This window comes from Paramormyrops kingsleyae, chromosome 1, assembly GCF_048594095.1.
Source record: "Paramormyrops kingsleyae isolate MSU_618 chromosome 1, PKINGS_0.4, whole genome shotgun sequence".
NCBI lineage: Eukaryota > Metazoa > Chordata > Actinopteri > Osteoglossiformes > Mormyridae > Paramormyrops > Paramormyrops kingsleyae.
In genome coordinates, this window is record NC_132797.1 from 36,798,148 (window position 1) to 36,816,440 (window position 18,293).

The following is an 18,293-nucleotide window of genomic DNA, read 5'->3' on the forward strand; positions in this document are numbered from 1 at the left end:
TTATGAATTTAGATTTAATAAGATTTTTGACCAGCAGGACAGTATAAATATTACTTGTAACCCTAGACAGGAGAAGCTAGACTTTATTCATGTGCAACATGCTCAATTGGTAGTTAGATTAAAAAAAGGATTTGTTGTTCAAGCACAATTTAATAATCCTGGAGTACATTTCATGAATAAAATCCACACAGCAAACAGTATGATTTAGTATATTTCCAATACAGCCAAAACAAGAGCAGGTTTAACATACATACATACTTCAGCAAAATAAAGTAATTCCATAATGCTTGTTTTATGGTGGCTGGTACAAAATTGGGAATGAATATATATAATATAATTGACAGGAGTGAGTATTCAGTTAAGAAAACGAGCTGTACACCTCCCTTTTTGTGTGCTGTTTCATATGATGCATCATGTATCAGATACAAATATAAAAAAAGACAAGCCGATGACTAATGCTGTTATAGTATAAGCACAGCATCATATGCACAATATAACAGACCATCAAAAACACTGTTTCATCAAAGGCGTTTTTGTCAATTAGCTGCCAAGAATTTGTAGCTGGATAAATTGTCCCAGTAGGTATTTTATTTATATATTTAATACAAATAAATGAATTCCATATTGGTTGTGACAATGAATGAAAAATACCAAATGGTTATAAAAAATAAAGTACATTATGTAGCACAATCAATATGACCACTGGCTCCACTTTATGACAAAACAATAATACAATATGGCATTTCTTATTCCAGCAACCAACTGAAAAAGTATTATTCCTCTACTCCGTATTTTTGAGAAACAATTTTAAAGATGTCACCCATATGTTTCAAAGTATTCATGTGAAGTATCATAAGTGACTCTGAAAATAGAGCAAAGTTCTTTTGCAGGGTGAGTTGTGTCACCTGATAGATATTATTGAGTTTGACCTCCACTTCTGTGAAAAGCTTGTTAAATCCAGACACGTGGCTGTTCCGTTTGTCCACGTCACCCACTCACTGACTGGATGCCAGCATAGGAAGATTACTTAGTGAGGACGAGCTGCCATCTGAACCAATCTTAATACACATAGTACCTATTTTCATACTTTACCGATGTCTGTATGTTTGCACTGAGCTGCAGTTTGAACCTAAACCTAAAATGATTCCTAAAATACACTTAGAAGGAAATACACTTCTCCAAGGAAATATAATCAGCAACTGTTTACAGTTAACAAAAGCAAAATACTGAAATGCTCAGGGGGTTTGGGGGGTACAAACCGAAAATTTCATTGTAAGAAACTGTACTTCCCCCATCATTCATTAGATCTGTGAAACTTGTTAGTAACACAAGCATTATAGAAACATCTGCACAAACTACACGTGTTGCACACAGCCGTTCTAATAATCCCACTCCCAACCCTGTGGCAAACTGTTTTGAAGAAGGGTTCTATGCAGAGCAGATCAGGCTATATGCTAAGGTCACGGCAACAGGAGAGGCCCTCCATCCTCCATGTAGAGAATGCATCACGTGTTCTTCTGCGTCGGCGGGTGGACCACTGGTACAGGTGACAAGTCAGAAACAGGAGTGGAGGGTTTATGGCTTATTAGCCAATGGCTTTCTGTTCCCCCAGCAACATGGTGATTCATTCCTTGGGGGCCCAGTGATAATAAAAGAACTTCTCCTGAAGCACCCAAACGTACCTGCCCCCAGGATCTCTATAAGGACCCTTGCCAGTGACCCCCAGGAGGCAAAGAATGAGAAAACTGAGCTGGATGCTCATGATTCAAAGTTTCTTACTTATTGAAGGTCATGATCCACTAGAAAAGAGAGGAACTTAGACCTTGTATTTAAAGGGGTTTTTCAATTTCTTTTCTCTTAGTTCGTAACTTTAAAAAACATCTACAAAATGTGTATCCATGCCAGGATGGTTACCACTAGGCAGAGTCTCTGTACAAGTAGGCAGAAGCCAGCTGGGGAGGGGGGAAGCAAATTGTGGAGGGTTAGTTCTATTCAGATTTATGGCAGTACAGGTCTTTAAGTGCTTTCAGTTCTTCAATGAGGGTTTTGTTTTGGTTTTCCAAAACAGCCACCCGGTTCTCCAGACACTTGACATACTCCTTCTTCTTTCTACGACATTCACGTGCCGCCTCCCTGTGGGAGAAGATGAGATGACAGTCAAAACCAAAACCGATTCCTGTATCTACTGATGTGTTTCCTGAGTTACTGAATAATTTTTTTCATTTTGCAATTAAACTACGAGTAAGCTAAAAATATACAGGACTGTAAAACTAAGCTGCAGAGTATCAAACCACATACAGTTTAAGCAAAGTTAGTCATTCTTAAATTCAGTTTAATATTTGTAAATGCTTGGCAAAGAAAAATGCAAATCGGTTTTGGCTAGGCCTCTTAAAATACTGTAATTGAGACAGTATTTTACTATATTATGCTAATTGACAATGTAATGATACATAATACTGTGTAGTGCTAACCATACATTTGTGCATCATAGCAGTATGTTTTTCACGTGACTGACAGTTAGAGGTCTCATGTTTCCACAGGTACCTGTTCTTCATGAGCCGGACCTCCCTCTTGCGTGTGGCCTCCTCAGCTCCCCCTTGGGAGGGCAGGGCAGGGGAGGAGGCCATAACCACACCAGGAGCAATGGTACTGGTTGGAGCAGTGCGGATCTGATAGGCCTGTACATCCCCAGAGGCAGCTGTAATGGTGGGGTGGGGATAGTGGATAAAAGTCAGATTTACTGGAGTCATTTTTAAGAATTTATAGTACTTCATAATAATTTTATTTAGCTTTTACTAGCCAAAATATTCCCATGTCATAAAACAGTTTTCACTGTTAAGTCAACATATGAAACCTGCCTAAATAACATTTCACACCTGCCTGTTCTATATTCTTGTGTGTTGGTCTGCGGTCTCTTTACCTTGTACCACCACTTGGTTGCTAGGCACCAGGATCTGCTGGCCGTCAGTGGTCTGTGCATACTGTAGGATGGTAGTGCCCGGCTGAGCAGCCGCTGCGTTGGTCATAGTCAGGGTCTGAAGCCCCTGTACACCGTCTGTGCCATTGTTGGCCAGCTGGATTGCCCCACCCTGGGTTATGGCGACTAGAATGACAGGAAGTGACGATTGTGACAGAGACAAAGACGGCAAACCTATAAGCCTTGGATCTTATCTTGGGCTGAACTGAGCTAAACTGTGTTGATTTATTCCTCTCCAATTATACATGATAGAAAAATTACGTCCGTCATCGTCTTATAAATGCATTCATACGTTACTGCCAATATTGCTTATACTGAGAAGCACTGAGAACAGATGTGATGAATGACGTACTATACTGCCCGCTGCTGGTCTGGTAAATGGGCGTTGGCACGGTTACAGTGGTGATGGCAGGCCCAGTGTCCTCCTCTGATTTCTCCTCTTCTATCCTTGGAACGCCTGGGGCATCTGATGACAAGTCATTAAGGATTTTCCTGCGGAGTTGGAACCAAGGATCGATGTGAGGATGTGAATTATCACAGCAAGTCCCCTGCACTTCAAATACATTCTCCAACACATGTTCTTTTTGTTAGAAACTCCAGAGAACGTCGCCACTCGGGTAGATAGCAATAAAGACTAATTTGAGATGAGAGCATGACTGTTATATTGCCTTGCTTCTCCAATATGAACATTTTCAGCAGTTATTTAAAAAAACAGGTAAAAGACTACAAATTTACACTAGTTATGGTATCACAACATGGGCAAGAGAAGCAGAGGGGAAGCACCTGTAAGAGGGACGTCTGGACAAGATCTCTCTACGCTTCTGGGAGTCTGTCACACTCTCTACTGATTCCTGGGAGTCCTCACTCTCCGCAATTGTAGAAATCTGAAAGTTTCGAACAGCGATTCCTCACCCACCCGAAGACATGTACCTAGTCACCATACTTAGCCTGATCATTACAAACATTTTTGCTCACTTGCATATGATAAAGACACACGAGAAATGGAGAAAAAAAATACTGTGCCGGGGTTTTATACAATGTTTAAAAAAATTTATTCTCAGGTATGCTGAAAACTACATTAAAATGTTGTAGTATTAAGTTCAATATTTGTCCATATTATTTCCAAAACAAATATCTTATCACGATTCCCAAGCCACACTATTTACTATTACACAAAGTCCCTTTCCAGGTCAACAAGAAGTGGAGCAGGTGGAATTTGTTCACTCACCTGAACAGTCTGCACCTGAGGGGACTGGATAACTGAAGGTTGTGCAGCCTGGATGACTCCATGGACTTGAACAGTCTGCCCATTGGGTAGCTGCACCAGGGTGACTGTGGGACCACTGGCTGTGGTGTGCCCAGCAGCCATAGACACCTGCAGACAGGCAAACAGTGCAGCATAACCACCACTCTGTCAGCCTCAACTATAGTGTAACTATACACTAAATATTTCAATACACACAAGACAGAAGGGCAGTCCTCAAAAAGTGCACAAGCATTTACTATGGTCTTATCCTTGTTGGCTTAACAGCTGAAGTTATGCATACATTGCTGCTCTAGTATACTTTTGCAGGACCACAAATTCTGGTAAAACAGCCAGTCTATACAGTGTAGTATATATTGCAGAAGAGCAGTCTTACCTGTGCTAGGGTGGCTATCTGTGCCTGTGCGATCTGCTGGCTTTCTGTCTCAGAGACGGCTGTGTCGCCGCCCTGCTGTGTGTCTGCGCCCGATTCCATAGTCATTTAGTTAGCTGAGAATCAAGAAAGTAAACGATCGTTATTGTATATGATTTTTATTTATATACTGCTTTATTTCTTAGCAAGCACCTCCAAAAAAAAAAATCACAGTCTTAAACATATATCTTTAATCTTATTAATGGCACCAAGCGTTATCATTTATTCGGATAGCTGACTTTCAGATCTATACAAATATACGCTCCCATAGTCTGTGATTAACTTTTCATTAATATTTCAGCAGTAGACCAAAAATTCTAACTATTGCAGCTTTAATCAAGGATGCGCCACCTACTTGTAAACTCAAAGACCTTTCCACAGAAATGTTACCAGCTGATTTTTAAGGGTACAGTCTCTACTGTCTTTCTCTTTGAAATCAACAATGACAGTAGTTAAACTGATGTGAGCAATGCATCTACACAGGGAAAGGCTTTGAAACGCTTAATGTGTTAAGAAATATGTCAACGATACAAAATCCCACTGTATCTTCAATTTTTATTTCCAATATTATCGGAATTTATTTTGCCACATAAATCCCTAGTCACACTTAAACTGACCTACACGGAAGTGACCTACGAAGACGAAGAGAATGCCTTGAATGTCTTTATGGCACTATAACATTTATCATCACATTGGCATAAAGAATGGGCTGCCTTTGTATGGTGTAACTATTATGTGCAGGTAAATGGAATTTTCAGTCAAAACAATCTCAAACATCAGAAACAAAGAAATTGTACACGAGTTGTATTAGAGAAAAAGAGGGGATTTAAATACTTGTGGGAACGTGCTGTGATATGCAGGACCCTGGTTTTCCAGGAAATTGCTTGATGTGCATGCACACAGTGCCCCCTATCAAACTGTGAATGTATTACCCTGCCAGCCCAGTGGTCAGCAGCTTACCCTCAAAACACAAAATATGTTTTCCTTCATTACTATGGAGTGCTGTGTACAGTAAAGAAGTATTCCTCTTGAGAGGGCAGTGAACAAAGGCCACAGGGTCATTTCCCGTGCCAATTTCTTGGCACACTCACTGCAGCACCAAAATATCTATGGCTGGGTGGCTACTTTCCTGGCTTCAAAACTCCCCATGAAACAGACAAATCAAAGTGCTTCGGAATCCACAGGCACATGAAAATATACGTTTTGTGCATGTTCTATAGTCCCCATTAAACTACCTACATAAGGGAAACAGCTTATTTTAAAAAAGGTCCAATATTCTAATAAGTTATCAGACAATCAAGCAGTCACACTACACATAAGATCAAAGAGCAGGGACATATATTCAATTTATTAATTAAAATTTATTATCAGCTCGTAACGAAGTGTAATATATGCTGATGAAACAGAAACACCAGAATCGCTAAATAAGCAACTCAAGAACTGAATTGTGCCATAATCAAGACATTGTAGCTGTCCATGATTAACAATAGCTCTGAAAGGATCACACGAGACTGGGAAACAAGGTTGAAGGCCATTTTTACTACCGGGGAAAGAAGAACTTGACGCTCAAGACTGTACAGTAAGTAACGGCTCTTCACAATACTTCCTGCAGGTTCGTGCCACTTGAAATAAAGAAATGTATGATGTCCATTATTAATGTGATATTGTGACTTTTCGTTTAACTGACCTTTCCAGGTGTCATTAATAACAAGCATATAAAAAAGTAAACTGTAAATTGGCGGGATATCAAAAACTGTCGTTAAATTTCTTGGACATGTCCGTATTTAAACAAACAATGAGTGTTGTTTAATTTAAAGTATATATATATATAAACATTTGCCGAATGCAGTATTTTATTTTTACTACAGATCGGATAAACACCTAGATGGAGAAATAAATCTGTTTGGGGAATCGACGGTCACGCTGTCGGCGACAGCGCGCTTTTACAGTTTCTTCTTTTACTTTTTACGTTCGGGCGGGCGGATCTCTTGAAGCTACACATTGTATCTGATCTAGATATTCACTGCTGAGATTACAGCCTTCCCTCTCCATTTAAAAAATTAATGCTCAGTAAAAATGTCATTTGTTTACTGTAGCAAGTTAGCTGCAGTTAAATATAAGCACAGACTCTTAATGAGAGGTATTTCAGCTAGTCGCCTAAAAGTTACGCAACAGGAATGGCTATTCGTAAATAGCTACATAGCTCAATATTAACTAGTTTTCATGCTGGAAAGCTAAACGAGACACCAAGAACCATTGCTTGCAACCTTTAAATGACAAATACGCGCTTCCATCCAAGGAGGCTGCCACCGCAAGTACGGAGTGAAAGCCGACTTCGGTCAGTATTTCAGCATTATTTATTTTTGGAAACCTCCCACTGCAGTTCTGCGCAAAGCCCAAAGATATAAAAAAGATTCGATATGTTAAGTTACTTGGCGAATGAATTGAGTCTAAATGTAGAGACTGAACAACTGGTGGTAAATAAATGTTGCACAAACATGTTTGCGTTTCCCCTCAGACTTGCCATCCCCGATCCCCTTTCTCTCAGTTGCAGACTCCCCTCCTTCTTTGCCTGCCTGCCTGCCTGCCTGCAACAAGCCCGCCGCCATGATCTCTTTGTCTTCTCCGAGCCGATCCCAACATCGCCGGGACATACCCTGTCACCCTCCCCCCGGACACTTCTCTTCTCTTACCGATACAGACTCTCTCCGTCACTCCTAAGCCCTCGGAGCTCCACTTTTATTCAGGCCGACACGTAAGAGACCGCGTCAGGCTACACCTCCGTCGCGTCACCGAGAACAACAACACGGAGAACGAGGGAGACGAAAATCAGCTCAACGGCACCATCGAGAACTGCCGAGGCGCGCACGGAAAATGCCGAAGTGCTGACGGGAGGAACCGAATGCGACGTACGTTCGACGGAAATGCACGGAAATACCTAGTTCTCGGAGCTGGAAGGATGAGAGAGCGATGTTCAAACATAGTATTGGTATACGTGCATTTCTAAATACGTTCTCACAAATAATTAGAATCTTTGTAAACGGTTTATTTATTTAGAATAAATTACGACATTGCTAATCCTCTGGCGTAATGCATGCTGTTTGGTTTATTAATCATATATATTATAAAAAGCTGTCTGGTTATTGTACGAATGGCCTGACATAGATGCAATTGATATGACGGGCGAACAATTACATTTTGCCAAGGGCATTGTTTTTCTAAGCGATTTAAAGTAAACCCACAACTTTAATTGTTACCGATGCTTTCGCGACAGTATTGCATATTCAATTAAGATAGTTAGCTGGTCAAGAGCAAGCATATTTGTCAACTGTTTTTCCTTGATGAAATGATTAGCGTTGGCACAAACGGAATACCTGTAGTCCCGTGTTTCTCAGTTCAAAATGGCAGCATTACAAGAAATTCAATGTAAGAATACAAAACCTTTGCCGTTGTAAACGAGTTTTCACTGCAAATCTTATTTAAAATGGTTTATGGTGGATTTTTCACCATATAAATCAGTATATTGACTTCATTTGGTTTGCTGACTTGTGAAATTTCCATTAGAATTGCAGAGAATGCATAAAATACTAGACAAATTACTCAGAATCACCTTTGTTGGAATAAGGATTTAGGTCTTTATCCCCATTCTCCAGTTTGTTGCGTGCAACGTCCTAACACATGATTAACATCGATGACAAGATTCAAGATTTAGCAGAGAATAGGAAAAAATGCGCGTATAAACTAATTTTTCCTGCTAAAACAGACGCATTGATAAATATCCTGCATTAAAAAAACTATTTTTTCCCTTTGAAAACATTAAGTGGAATTACATATATAATATCTTAAAAATAGCGGTTAAATTACACAAACACAAATGTGCTTGTTTCATAATTAGGAATAATATTGGACTGTACATGTATAATATAGAACATATAGCTGACATGATAATTTAATATATGGAACTAAGGAATGTGTTTATTGCATCCTATTTTTTTCAGAAAGGTTAGAAGACTATACAGTTTGTCAGTGATGAAATCACTATTGTGACAATCATGAAATTATAGGATATGATGCATTTTGTTGTATCTTGTGCATTGAAAATAAAGTCTGTTCTATTCTTACAACCCTCAGGGTTGTTGGACATTCATGTATGTGACATATTAAAATAAACTGAATAATCTATTTCAAAGATGTGCTTCATCAATCGAAATATCATGCAAAGTTCCAAAAACTTATAGGCCTACTTTATATATACTATTATGTTGTATGTTATGAATATTATTATTAAGTGATATGTAAGGCAACATACAGATTTTAGTAGCAATTTGATAGTGTGAATATATTGTTTTTTTGTGTTTGTAGTTATAATGTTTTAAATTACTCCAATATCACTTCCTTATGTAACCTAGTATTGTAAAAATAATGATTAAAAGTCAGCAGTTTTTATTGTATGAAATATGTAATTATTTTATAAACCTTTGAATGGCTTTGTTTGCATTTCATTAAGTTGTACTTCATTCTTTTGAGCCAACACCCTTCAGATCTTAACTGTTTTCATTTTTTATTTAATTATTGTTATTTTTAAATAATTTGTTATTTATTCAGTTAAATCAGAAAGACAGTAACTGGAGAACAGTTGGACACCAGAGGCACACAGTTATGATGGATAACAGGAAGCGATAGAGAAAAAAAGTTCTTGGAATTAAAAGACAATTTTCAATCCTGTATTTAACTTTTGGTTAATATAGTGATTGGGCTGTACAGACATACAATATATGAATTAATTTACGGTGGCCTTTATTAGTCATTTAGAAATTAAAGCTATGATGGCCCTTCTTGAGACAATGAACAAGATGTTTCTAGTGAGACTATATTGCCAAAAGTATTGGGACGCTCCTCCAAATCATTGAGTTCAGGTGTTCCAATCACTTCCACAGCCACAGGTGTATAAAGTCAAGGCCCTAGGCATGCAGACTGCTTCTACAAACATTTGCGAAATAATAGGTCACTCTCAGGAGCTCGGTGAATTCAAGTGTGGTACCGTGATAGGATGCCACCTGTGCAATAAGTCCATTTGTGAAATTTCCTCACTACTAAATATTCCACGGTCAACTGTTAGTGGTATTATAACAAAGTAGAAGCAATTGGGAACAACAGCAACTCAGCCATGAAGTGGTAGGCCACGTAAAATCATAGAGCGGGGACAACGCATGCTGAGGCACACTGTGCAGAAGTCGCCAACTGTCTGCAGAGTCAATAGCTGCAGACCTCCAAACTTCATGTGGCCTTCAGATTAGCTCAAGAACAGTGCATAGAGCACTTCATGGAATGGGTTTCCATGGTCGAGCAGCTGCATTCAAGCCTTATTTAACCAAGTGCAATGCAAAGCGTTGGATGCAGTGGTGTAAAGCATGCTGCCACTGGACTCTAGAGCAGTGGAGATGTGTTTTCTGGAGTGACAAATCACATTACTGACTGCATTGTGCCAAGTGTAAAGTTTGGTGCAGGGGGGATTGTGGTATGGGGTTGTTTTTCAGAGGTTGGGCTTGGCCCTCTTAGTTCCAGTGAAATGAACTCTTAATGCTGCAGCATTCTAAGCCATTTTGGACAATTTCATGCTGCCAACTTTGTAGGAACAGTTTGGGGTTGAGCACTTCCTGTTCCAACATGACTGCGCACCAGTGCACAAAGCAAAGTCCATAAGTACATGGATGAGCGAATCTGGTGTGGAGGAACTTGAGTGGCCTGCACAGAGCCATGACCCCAAACCTGAGAGAACACCTTTGGGATGAATTAGGGCAGATACTGCGAGCCACGGTCAAAATTTCCCCATAAACACGCTCCTGGGAAGGCTGTCCTTGTGGACAGCCTCCCAGAAGAGTTGAAGCTGTTATAGCTGCAAAGGGTGGGTCCACTCCATATTAAAGCCTATGTATTAAGAATGGGACGTCATTAAAGTTCATGTGTGTGCAAAGGCAGGTGCTCCAATACTTTTGGCAATATAGTGTATGTCAGTGACTGATCAGGCAAGCTGTTTCGCCCCCTGTTGTTTGAAGACAGTAAGTGCTATGTTTCGAGTGGAAGTCTCTGGCAGTGTCTCCGGGAAGAACATTTGAAAAAAATGAAACATGCATTTGAATTTATTGCATACTTATTTTGCATGTTATCGCTATCGCTTCCCACCTCTATGGTTTGGAGTTCGAATCTTACTCTGCTCTGTTCGTGTGGAGATTGTATGTTCTCCCTGTGGTTTCATCATGTGGTCTAAAGACATGCCGATTAATCGCCATGACTGAATTGCCTTTAGAGTGTGTAAAATGTACTGACATCTCATCTAGGGTCCCCATAGCATAAAATATCTAAAGAAACGTGGTGTAAACGTGTGTAGGAAAAAAAAAAACTGTAACCGCAATTTGTCCAGCAGGGGGCAATATTCCATAACTTTGATCAGTGTCTGAATTTAGAGTAGAATCCTTAATCCTTAACGACGTAAATGCATATGTCCTGAAGATGGTAGTGCAAGTGTATTGCCTGAATCAAAGCTTCTGGTCAGCATAGAGAAATGGAAGGGCTGTTCCGTCTGTTTGTGGGTTTATTGAGGCAATTCTTTTTATAATCCTCTCGATACCCATTTGATGTTTTATCTGCTTGATTGTGCTTTGCTGTCACAACCCATAAAAACATTTTTATAGTGACATGAAAGTCGTTGTATGGGAAATTGACCCTGTTGGTTTGATGGAGGACTGTGAATTTGTAACAGCTAAAATCCTAAGGGAATGAGAAAATTTTGACCAATTTGTGGAACAGGTTTTACAAGGCAGAGCTATTTTTTCAAAGAGGAAAGGGGAAGTACAAATGCATCCACTTCAATTCATTTCAAATCGTATTGTTCCATTCATTAAGTAAAGAGTTTTTTTAGACAATGTGTCCCCTCGTTAAAACCGTATGAGATTTACTACTACTACTACTATTCTTCTTCTTCTTCTTCTTATTATTATTTATTTATTCTTCTTATTATTATTATTTAGACTGAATTGTGTTATTAAGTCACAAGGTAAATAATTTTCGTTTCTGCATATTTTTTCATTGTAATATTGTTTTGTGTAAATTCTTAGCTTTTATGTGTGCATATTTAGGAAAAATCACAAAAAATACTGTAATTTCCATTTATATGGAGCGTATTTTTTTTCTTATTCATAAACAATGCTTGAATAAGCCTGTATTTATGTGTGGTCTCGGTTTTCTGGATGTTTTGTGTATTATTTCATTTGTGTGCGATCGCGTGTACGTGCGAGTGTTTTGCATGCCCGATTGTGTGTTTTTACGTCTGCACCTTTGTGTCTGTTTTTTGTGCATAAAAAATGTGCATGCATGTCATTTGTATTGTGCGTATGCGTGTACGTGTGTGTGTGTGTGCGCGCGCGCTTGTGTCTGTGTGTGCAGCTTAGTGATTGACCTTGAGGAGGCATCACAGTTGGTGAGTGGGCTGCAGCCTCTCTCCTCCGAGCCCCCACTGTGCACCTCCCCCGAACGAACACCCTCATGCTGGCTCCAGCTCCATACTCAGCAATACTGGATCCCTCAGCCAGCAAGAAGCCATTCTGCTCTGCTGCACTTTCTGTCTGTCTCCCTGTTCATTTAGGATGTTTAAAACACACTTGAGGGGTTCCTAAAAAATACATCAAAGCCTAACCACGCAGTGATCTTTGAACACATGTTTCTAATTTGACATTCAGCTGATTTTCTCTGATGAAAAAAAATGGAAAATTGCACAGATCATGCTTTTAGCATTTCACCTAAATTTAAAATTTGTTTTTTTTTTCTCTGAGGACACATAAAAGGTTTGATTGGGTGTACATACTGTACATAATATACAGTATATGTATACATTATATTATAATTTATATTCTATGTAATAGAATAACTGAAGGATGCTGATTCACCCCCTATATAGATCAAGGTAAGTTTATGATAGAAAATCCCACACATACTGTTCATGCCATGAAATTAATTAAATGAAGTGCATCTTTAATGTTAAAATGGTGAATCTTGCCTAAGTACACTATGTGTGTGTTAAGGAGCTGCTGTATTAATCCTACCACTGATCTGTCTTTATCTCATCAAGCTTAATTAAAGGCTCTGTTGTAATCACAGGGTCCCTGCTCCGCAGCATCTCCAGGCATATTAGATAAATTGTTTTGAAAGAATTGTTGAATAAAATAATGGAGTTCTTCTTTGTTCTCCTCAAAGAAAAGAAATGCCCTTTTCATTGTGTGTAGGTCATAAAGAGCAGCTGACCAATGGGTGAGCCTCATTCGGAAGGAATGTCTAAAATCTCATTTCCCAACTTGTCTTCCTTAAAGTGCCGGAGGTTCAGAGCTGTAACAGCGAGGCGATGCCTCCTCTGACTGACTGACTGACCCGAAGATGCTTGCTTCAGATAACTGCATCTTTTCACAGTGGTCCTGGTATGCTGTCATGAGAATAGCATGAGCTTTGATCCATTTTGAAGAGACATGACTTCCCTGACAGAGGAGGGTAACAGCGGCATGCTGGGGGACAGCTGAAAATGACTTCCAAAGGGATTTCTTCAGAACGCAAAGTGTTGGCTTGGGTATTAAATCATTCTGCAGCGGTGGAAGCTGCGTGACCAGCACCAGAATCCAGGCAGCATGGGTTACTGCCCTCAGTGGGGATATTCTTCTCAGCTTATATAGCTTGACTAAACAGTCATTAGGCTGGGAAAGGCAAGGATGTTCCAAAAATGCAATACACACACATGCTCAAAACGTGCCACTGCCTCCAAGCCACTAGAGTGACTGCCTGTGTTTTGAAGGACAGGACCCGATCTGATAAGGAAGGAATTTAGGGATTATGGAGAAACCACTCACAATCAAACTGCTAAATGCATCGGTTGTTAAGCCATTTACATGCTAATTTGGAAGGAATGTCAACTTCCCTCCTGTCACATCCCACTGCTAAGCTTTTTAATGAAACGAGAGTCAGGCCCACAAGCACTATAAATAATATACAAATATTTTCAGATGACAAAAAATTGCTGGTTGGGTAACTCTATCCCAGACCTATCCTATCATTCCTCCAGCCAGCCTCGAGCTGTTGTATGCCCTCTCCATTTTTCCACAAAACAGTGTCCTTATGAACATCTCATTAATAAAGACCCAATAAACCTAGTTGGTGAGATATCTGTGGAGTAGTCTCCTGTCTTCTGAACTGTCCTGCCCTGTGTCAGCTTATAGTAACTTGTCTTGTCAGGAAGAATGAGCAACAGTGAAGGCAAACAGCACCTAATGAACTGTAGGGATTTTCTGGGATTTTCCATTCTCCAGAAGGATACAAACACAAAGAATTTACCGCAATGCCCGTCTTACTCAGCATGTTCTTCAGTGTCTGAGTAAGCATGACGATCTCTCTCCATGCCCTCTAGGCTATCAGGATGTTGTTCTTAAAGTCTTTGAATGCTGTTGATGCTGATGTCATAATCTGGTTTCTCATCATGCCGTGGAAAAACTTGCCATGATTAGGAAGGGTGGAGTTACAAGATGAAAAAAGATATATCTGACTGATGACACTGAGCAGGTTAATGCTGTAATTTGATCAGTGTCGGTCCAATGAAATTTCATATCAATCCATATCAGTTTCTTGGCAACATGTGAAGTAATCACTGGGTTAAAATGAAATAAAAAATAAATAAAAGGTCAAACTGTCGTTTTTGATTCATTTGAATTTAGTTATTGATTATTGTTTAAGATTGTTTCTATGTATTTTGACAGACGTGAGTTCGGGTAAATATCTATGCCTTCATATAGATTATACTCTGCACACTTCCTTGCCTTGATGCTGGGTTAAACTCAGTTCTGCAGTCCCACGTAGGCATACAAGATACTTTAGCCATTATGGTGAAATCCCTGCAGGATCTATGGGGAATCAGGCAATTTTTCACTATATGGACACACTTCCGCTGTGTGTGATGTATGAGTGGTTTGTCTTGTCTGCTAAAATCCAGATGGATGAGTCTCCCGGCCTGTATGAGTTTTATAAAATGCTAAATGTAAGCACTATCTAGAGAAGGTCAGCTGCACTGTAAAATAAATGACACCAAGGCAAATCACTTGAAGTATTCTATTCAGCTCGGAAGATTTAATAACTAATAGCAAGTCTTTTTTGCTGGGTCAGATCATTTGAACTTAAAAATATATGTAAGAGCAGCAGAATTAATTCAAGGGCACTGTGATTCTGGCAGCAGGTGGAAATGTGACTAATGAAACCTTGACAAAGACCAGACTGGAATTTGCACTATGATTAGGCTTTAATTACTTTGGGTCAGCTTGACATGTTCCCAATAATTAGAATTATTTAATCCTTTTCTTGCTCTGAGCTGAATGTAAAGGAATACATTAGAGTCAACCACAGAAAACAAAGACGTACAGGATGTGACTGGGGGGTGCGCTCCCATTACATAAACACATTAATGTCTTTCCTTAACACGTTTATGTTGCAAGATATAGCATTAGAAGAAATATAGTCACACATTTTTAACATAGCAAAAGTAGTATCCAACTAATTTTAGTATTTATGTTTTCTTGACAATATAAATGAATAAATTTCACTATATTGCTTGACTTAATTCACAGGCGTGAATGGTTGCTGTTGAAGAAGCAGGTGTACTTAGAAATATTATGTGCTTATTTGATGACAGTTCAGTTGATCTTCTTGACAAATTCTTGACAAATTCTTCAATACTACAACTTTGGGGAGGTTTTTTAAACTCAAAATTCAAAAATGGACCTTTATTTGGATGGATGGATTTCCATTTTACTGTATTCAGAATATGTTTCGATATAAAATAGTCAATAAAATAGGAAATGTATACAGGACAGGTGTGCAATCCAGGATGCGCAAATACTAGTGACTTTCCCTTCCTCCACTGGGTTGTAGTGGAGCAGAACGGCACTGGAGCAGTGCAGCAGGGTAAGCTCTTTATACAGAAGCTCCATCCCCAGAGCTAGAACAGAGGTGGACTGGGAGAGATAAACTGGGGAAGTGAGTAATCTATTTCCAGTCGCTGTGCTTGTGGACATGGTCCGATGCTGTGATAGCGTCCTTAATCTGACACCGACAGCCTGCCAGAGATTCAACAGCCCAGACTGATTTTTCTCTTACATAAAACCGATTGGTTCGTCTTGATGGCCCCGCTGAGTAACGACGCTGCTTCACCGGGCCCCTTTTTCACAATTCAGCCATGCCATGGGGGTCTTATCAGCTGGAAATAAAAAAATGTTATTGATGTGGCCGAGCGAAGCTGAATGGCAATATTTTTATTTTAGGTGCGGTACAATTATTACAGAACCAACTGTTTTATGGTTTTAATTACACCAACACCATAGACGGGTCAGTGACACTGCTGCACTGTTACTGAGACATTAGAAGGACAGTTGTTTTTTGCTTTACTACAGTATTGCAAGAATGTTGTAACTGCACTGTACATAATATTGGCGGCCCTGTTGCTCTTTCTAGGAAAATTATGCAATCACCTGAGTACGTTTTGAAGCTTCAGTGTAATACTGATAAACATGGAGGAATGCAAAGCTATCAGACACGAAAGTAAACAGTCGCTATCGCAGCGGGGAGCCATGCTATGCAAAGTGGAAGAGTCTGACGTGTTAATTAGCAGGCTGTTGGGTAGAGTCCACCAGTGAAGCCATATTGAAGGTAAACATTGATGAAAGGGGTACTTATGCAGCCTATATGAAAGGAATAATCAAGCGAAGACAATGGTCATCATAGTGGGAAGGGAATTAACAGATGAAAGCCCTTTTGTTGCTGTTTACATGTTTACATGTAAGGTCATGTGGGTCATTTCAGTGTAGCCTTTATAAAACAGTAAAATAGGGAGGAAATCATACATTTTGAATCCGAAAGCTCCTTTACAGGATCGGGTTTGCTTCAATGTGCAGCGTAACAATGCAACAATAGACGAGAAATTTCCAGGCAGGTTCCTCTGCCATCTGTGTGGCTGGAAGAGGTTAGGGCAGGCTGATCAGCTGAGGGGCATAGGAGCCTCCTTCTTGCCCCTGCTCCCCAGTCAGAGGCAAAAAACACTCAGCTGCTATGAATAACAGACAGCTAAAGACTGTCAGTGGAATCAGAGGAACTTGTTTGACTTGAGGTTTACAATAATCAATTATTCTTCTGTTTCAAAGATAAGGGAAAATATCTGATACAGAAGTAGGGTGGAATTGAGCTGGAAGAAGGTGAACGTGGTGGAGACAAAGTAAGAGATAACAGAGTGAGGGCAAGATGCAGTTTAACAGTGACATAAACGTAACACTCAAAGGACAGTGATTGGTTTGTAGGAGGGTTTGATGTAATGCAAAGGAGAGGGTGGGCTGGGTTCTGCCTTTGATGCAGCCATAGTCAGAGTGTTACACTCTCACATCATGCACACTGGATTCATATCCGGGTCCTTGTGACTCTCTGACTTCTACTTCAGGATCCGTTTGCGTACTGTTTCCTGGAACGTTCATGTTAATTACTGAATTGATGCCCATCTGCCAGAAAATGCCTGAATCACTGAGTCTAGGATGGAGTATTAGTGAGGCATGAGACGCTTTATTTGCTGCCTCTCACTATGCAAACAACCAATCAAATTTATTAGGGGTGTGAGGTGAAAATGAAGGGTCAGGGACGGTCTGCATAATAGAACTAACAGACAAATCCCCATGCTGCCCCCAAGGCCATTGGCACGGCTGTTGGAGCAGTCTGCTGGATGTCCTTCACCTGAGAGCTTCGATACCATAGACACTGGAAACAGGCCCAGAGCAATGGCAGTGGGGATAGGGATATAGCTCTCCCTGCTTTAGCCAGACAGAAAGCGCAGTGTGGGTGTTCTTTTGCATATGGACGGTTCTAGGTTTAAGGTTGTACCAATTGCTCAGATTTAGCATGCATCATCAGATCAAGGCAGGAGGCGATCCAAAGGACAAGACCGTACTGTGGTTCCTTAATATTGAGTGCTGTACAGAAGTAATATTTGTTGTACACTGCATTGTATCCTGAACAGAAGCTGCAGAAGTCCGGGCCTCATGATGTCACAAGGCAGCAGATATGGGGACCTCTTGAAGATCTAATGTAGGGTTTCAAAGAAGCAGGACATTTCTAGCTTATTTAAAGTGCCATAAGTGTGACTGTTAAAAAATAGATTTGTTGCTAATCCTAAGTGCATCTACTTGAAAAAGCACAAGTGCTCATTTTTTCTATCTATTGATTCCATTCTCTCTTGCTTCTTTCCCTGGCTGATTGTGGAGATCCATATCTGAGCTTGTCAGCCATAGTCAGTACAAAGGTTAGCATGTGCATTAGCCTCTGAGAGGCTTTGCAGATGCCCATCTGCGCTAATCCAAGACTTAGAATGTTCATGGGAGGGTGGCCCTAATAGGGTTGCAGCGTAGAAAAAATAGTTAATGTGGACCTTACTAAAGCTGAGGCCAGAGGGACCCAGCAGCTTTTCGTATTTTAATTCCTGGAACCAGAAACTCCCCATGGTCCTGGATGAGTGGCCACCTGACCAGGGTATTGTTTCTGCTCGTAACTTAATGATCCCTTCGCTTACATGACGTGTT

At 40.1% G+C, this 18,293-nt stretch overlaps 1 protein-coding gene and 1 long non-coding RNA gene across 5 annotated transcripts; one reads left to right on the forward strand and one right to left on the reverse strand.

Moving 5' to 3' along the window:
* Positions 1–130: 130 nt before the first annotated feature.
* creb1b (cAMP responsive element binding protein 1b) lies at positions 131–7,507 on the reverse strand. Of its 3 annotated transcripts, none has more exons than XM_023826664.2 (8): positions 7,310–7,507; positions 4,618–4,730; positions 4,206–4,352; positions 3,761–3,861; positions 3,330–3,469; positions 2,921–3,103; positions 2,545–2,698; positions 131–2,133 (listed from the first exon to the last, which is right to left on the reverse strand). In XM_023826664.2, the coding sequence occupies exons 2-8, from the start codon at positions 4,720–4,722 to the stop codon at positions 1,989–1,991; spliced, it is 975 nt and encodes a 324-aa protein (XP_023682432.1). In that variant the 5' UTR covers positions 4,723–4,730; positions 7,310–7,507; the 3' UTR covers positions 131–1,988. The 3 variants fall into 3 exon arrangements, with proteins under 3 accessions (XP_023682432.1, XP_023682431.1, XP_072571303.1); XM_023826663.2 differs by having other exon boundaries at positions 7,347–7,506; XM_072715202.1 differs by lacking the exon at positions 7,310–7,507 and adding an exon at positions 7,152–7,259.
* LOC111851611 (uncharacterized) lies at positions 6,152–8,835 on the forward strand. Of its 2 annotated transcripts, none has more exons than XR_011992568.1 (2): positions 6,152–6,232; positions 7,202–8,835. It is a non-coding gene; the product is annotated as an uncharacterized lncRNA (long non-coding RNA). The 2 variants fall into 2 exon arrangements; XR_002840057.2 differs by having other exon boundaries at positions 6,205–6,991.
* Positions 8,836–18,293: the final 9,458 nt, after the last annotated feature.

Bases quoted from the DNA above. Each gene is read 5' to 3' on its own strand.
- creb1b (XM_023826664.2), bottom strand. From the start codon at position 4,722: ATGACTATGGAATCGGGCGCAGACACACAGCAGGGCGGCGACACAGCC. The intron at 3,470-3,760 runs GTGCTTCCCCTC...CCAACTCCGCAG, and splicing joins TCCAGACGTCCCTCTTACAG to GAAAATCCTTAATGACTTGT. The intron at 3,104-3,329 runs GTACGTCATTCA...CTGTCATTCTAG, and splicing joins GACCAGCAGCGGGCAGTATA to TCGCCATAACCCAGGGTGGG.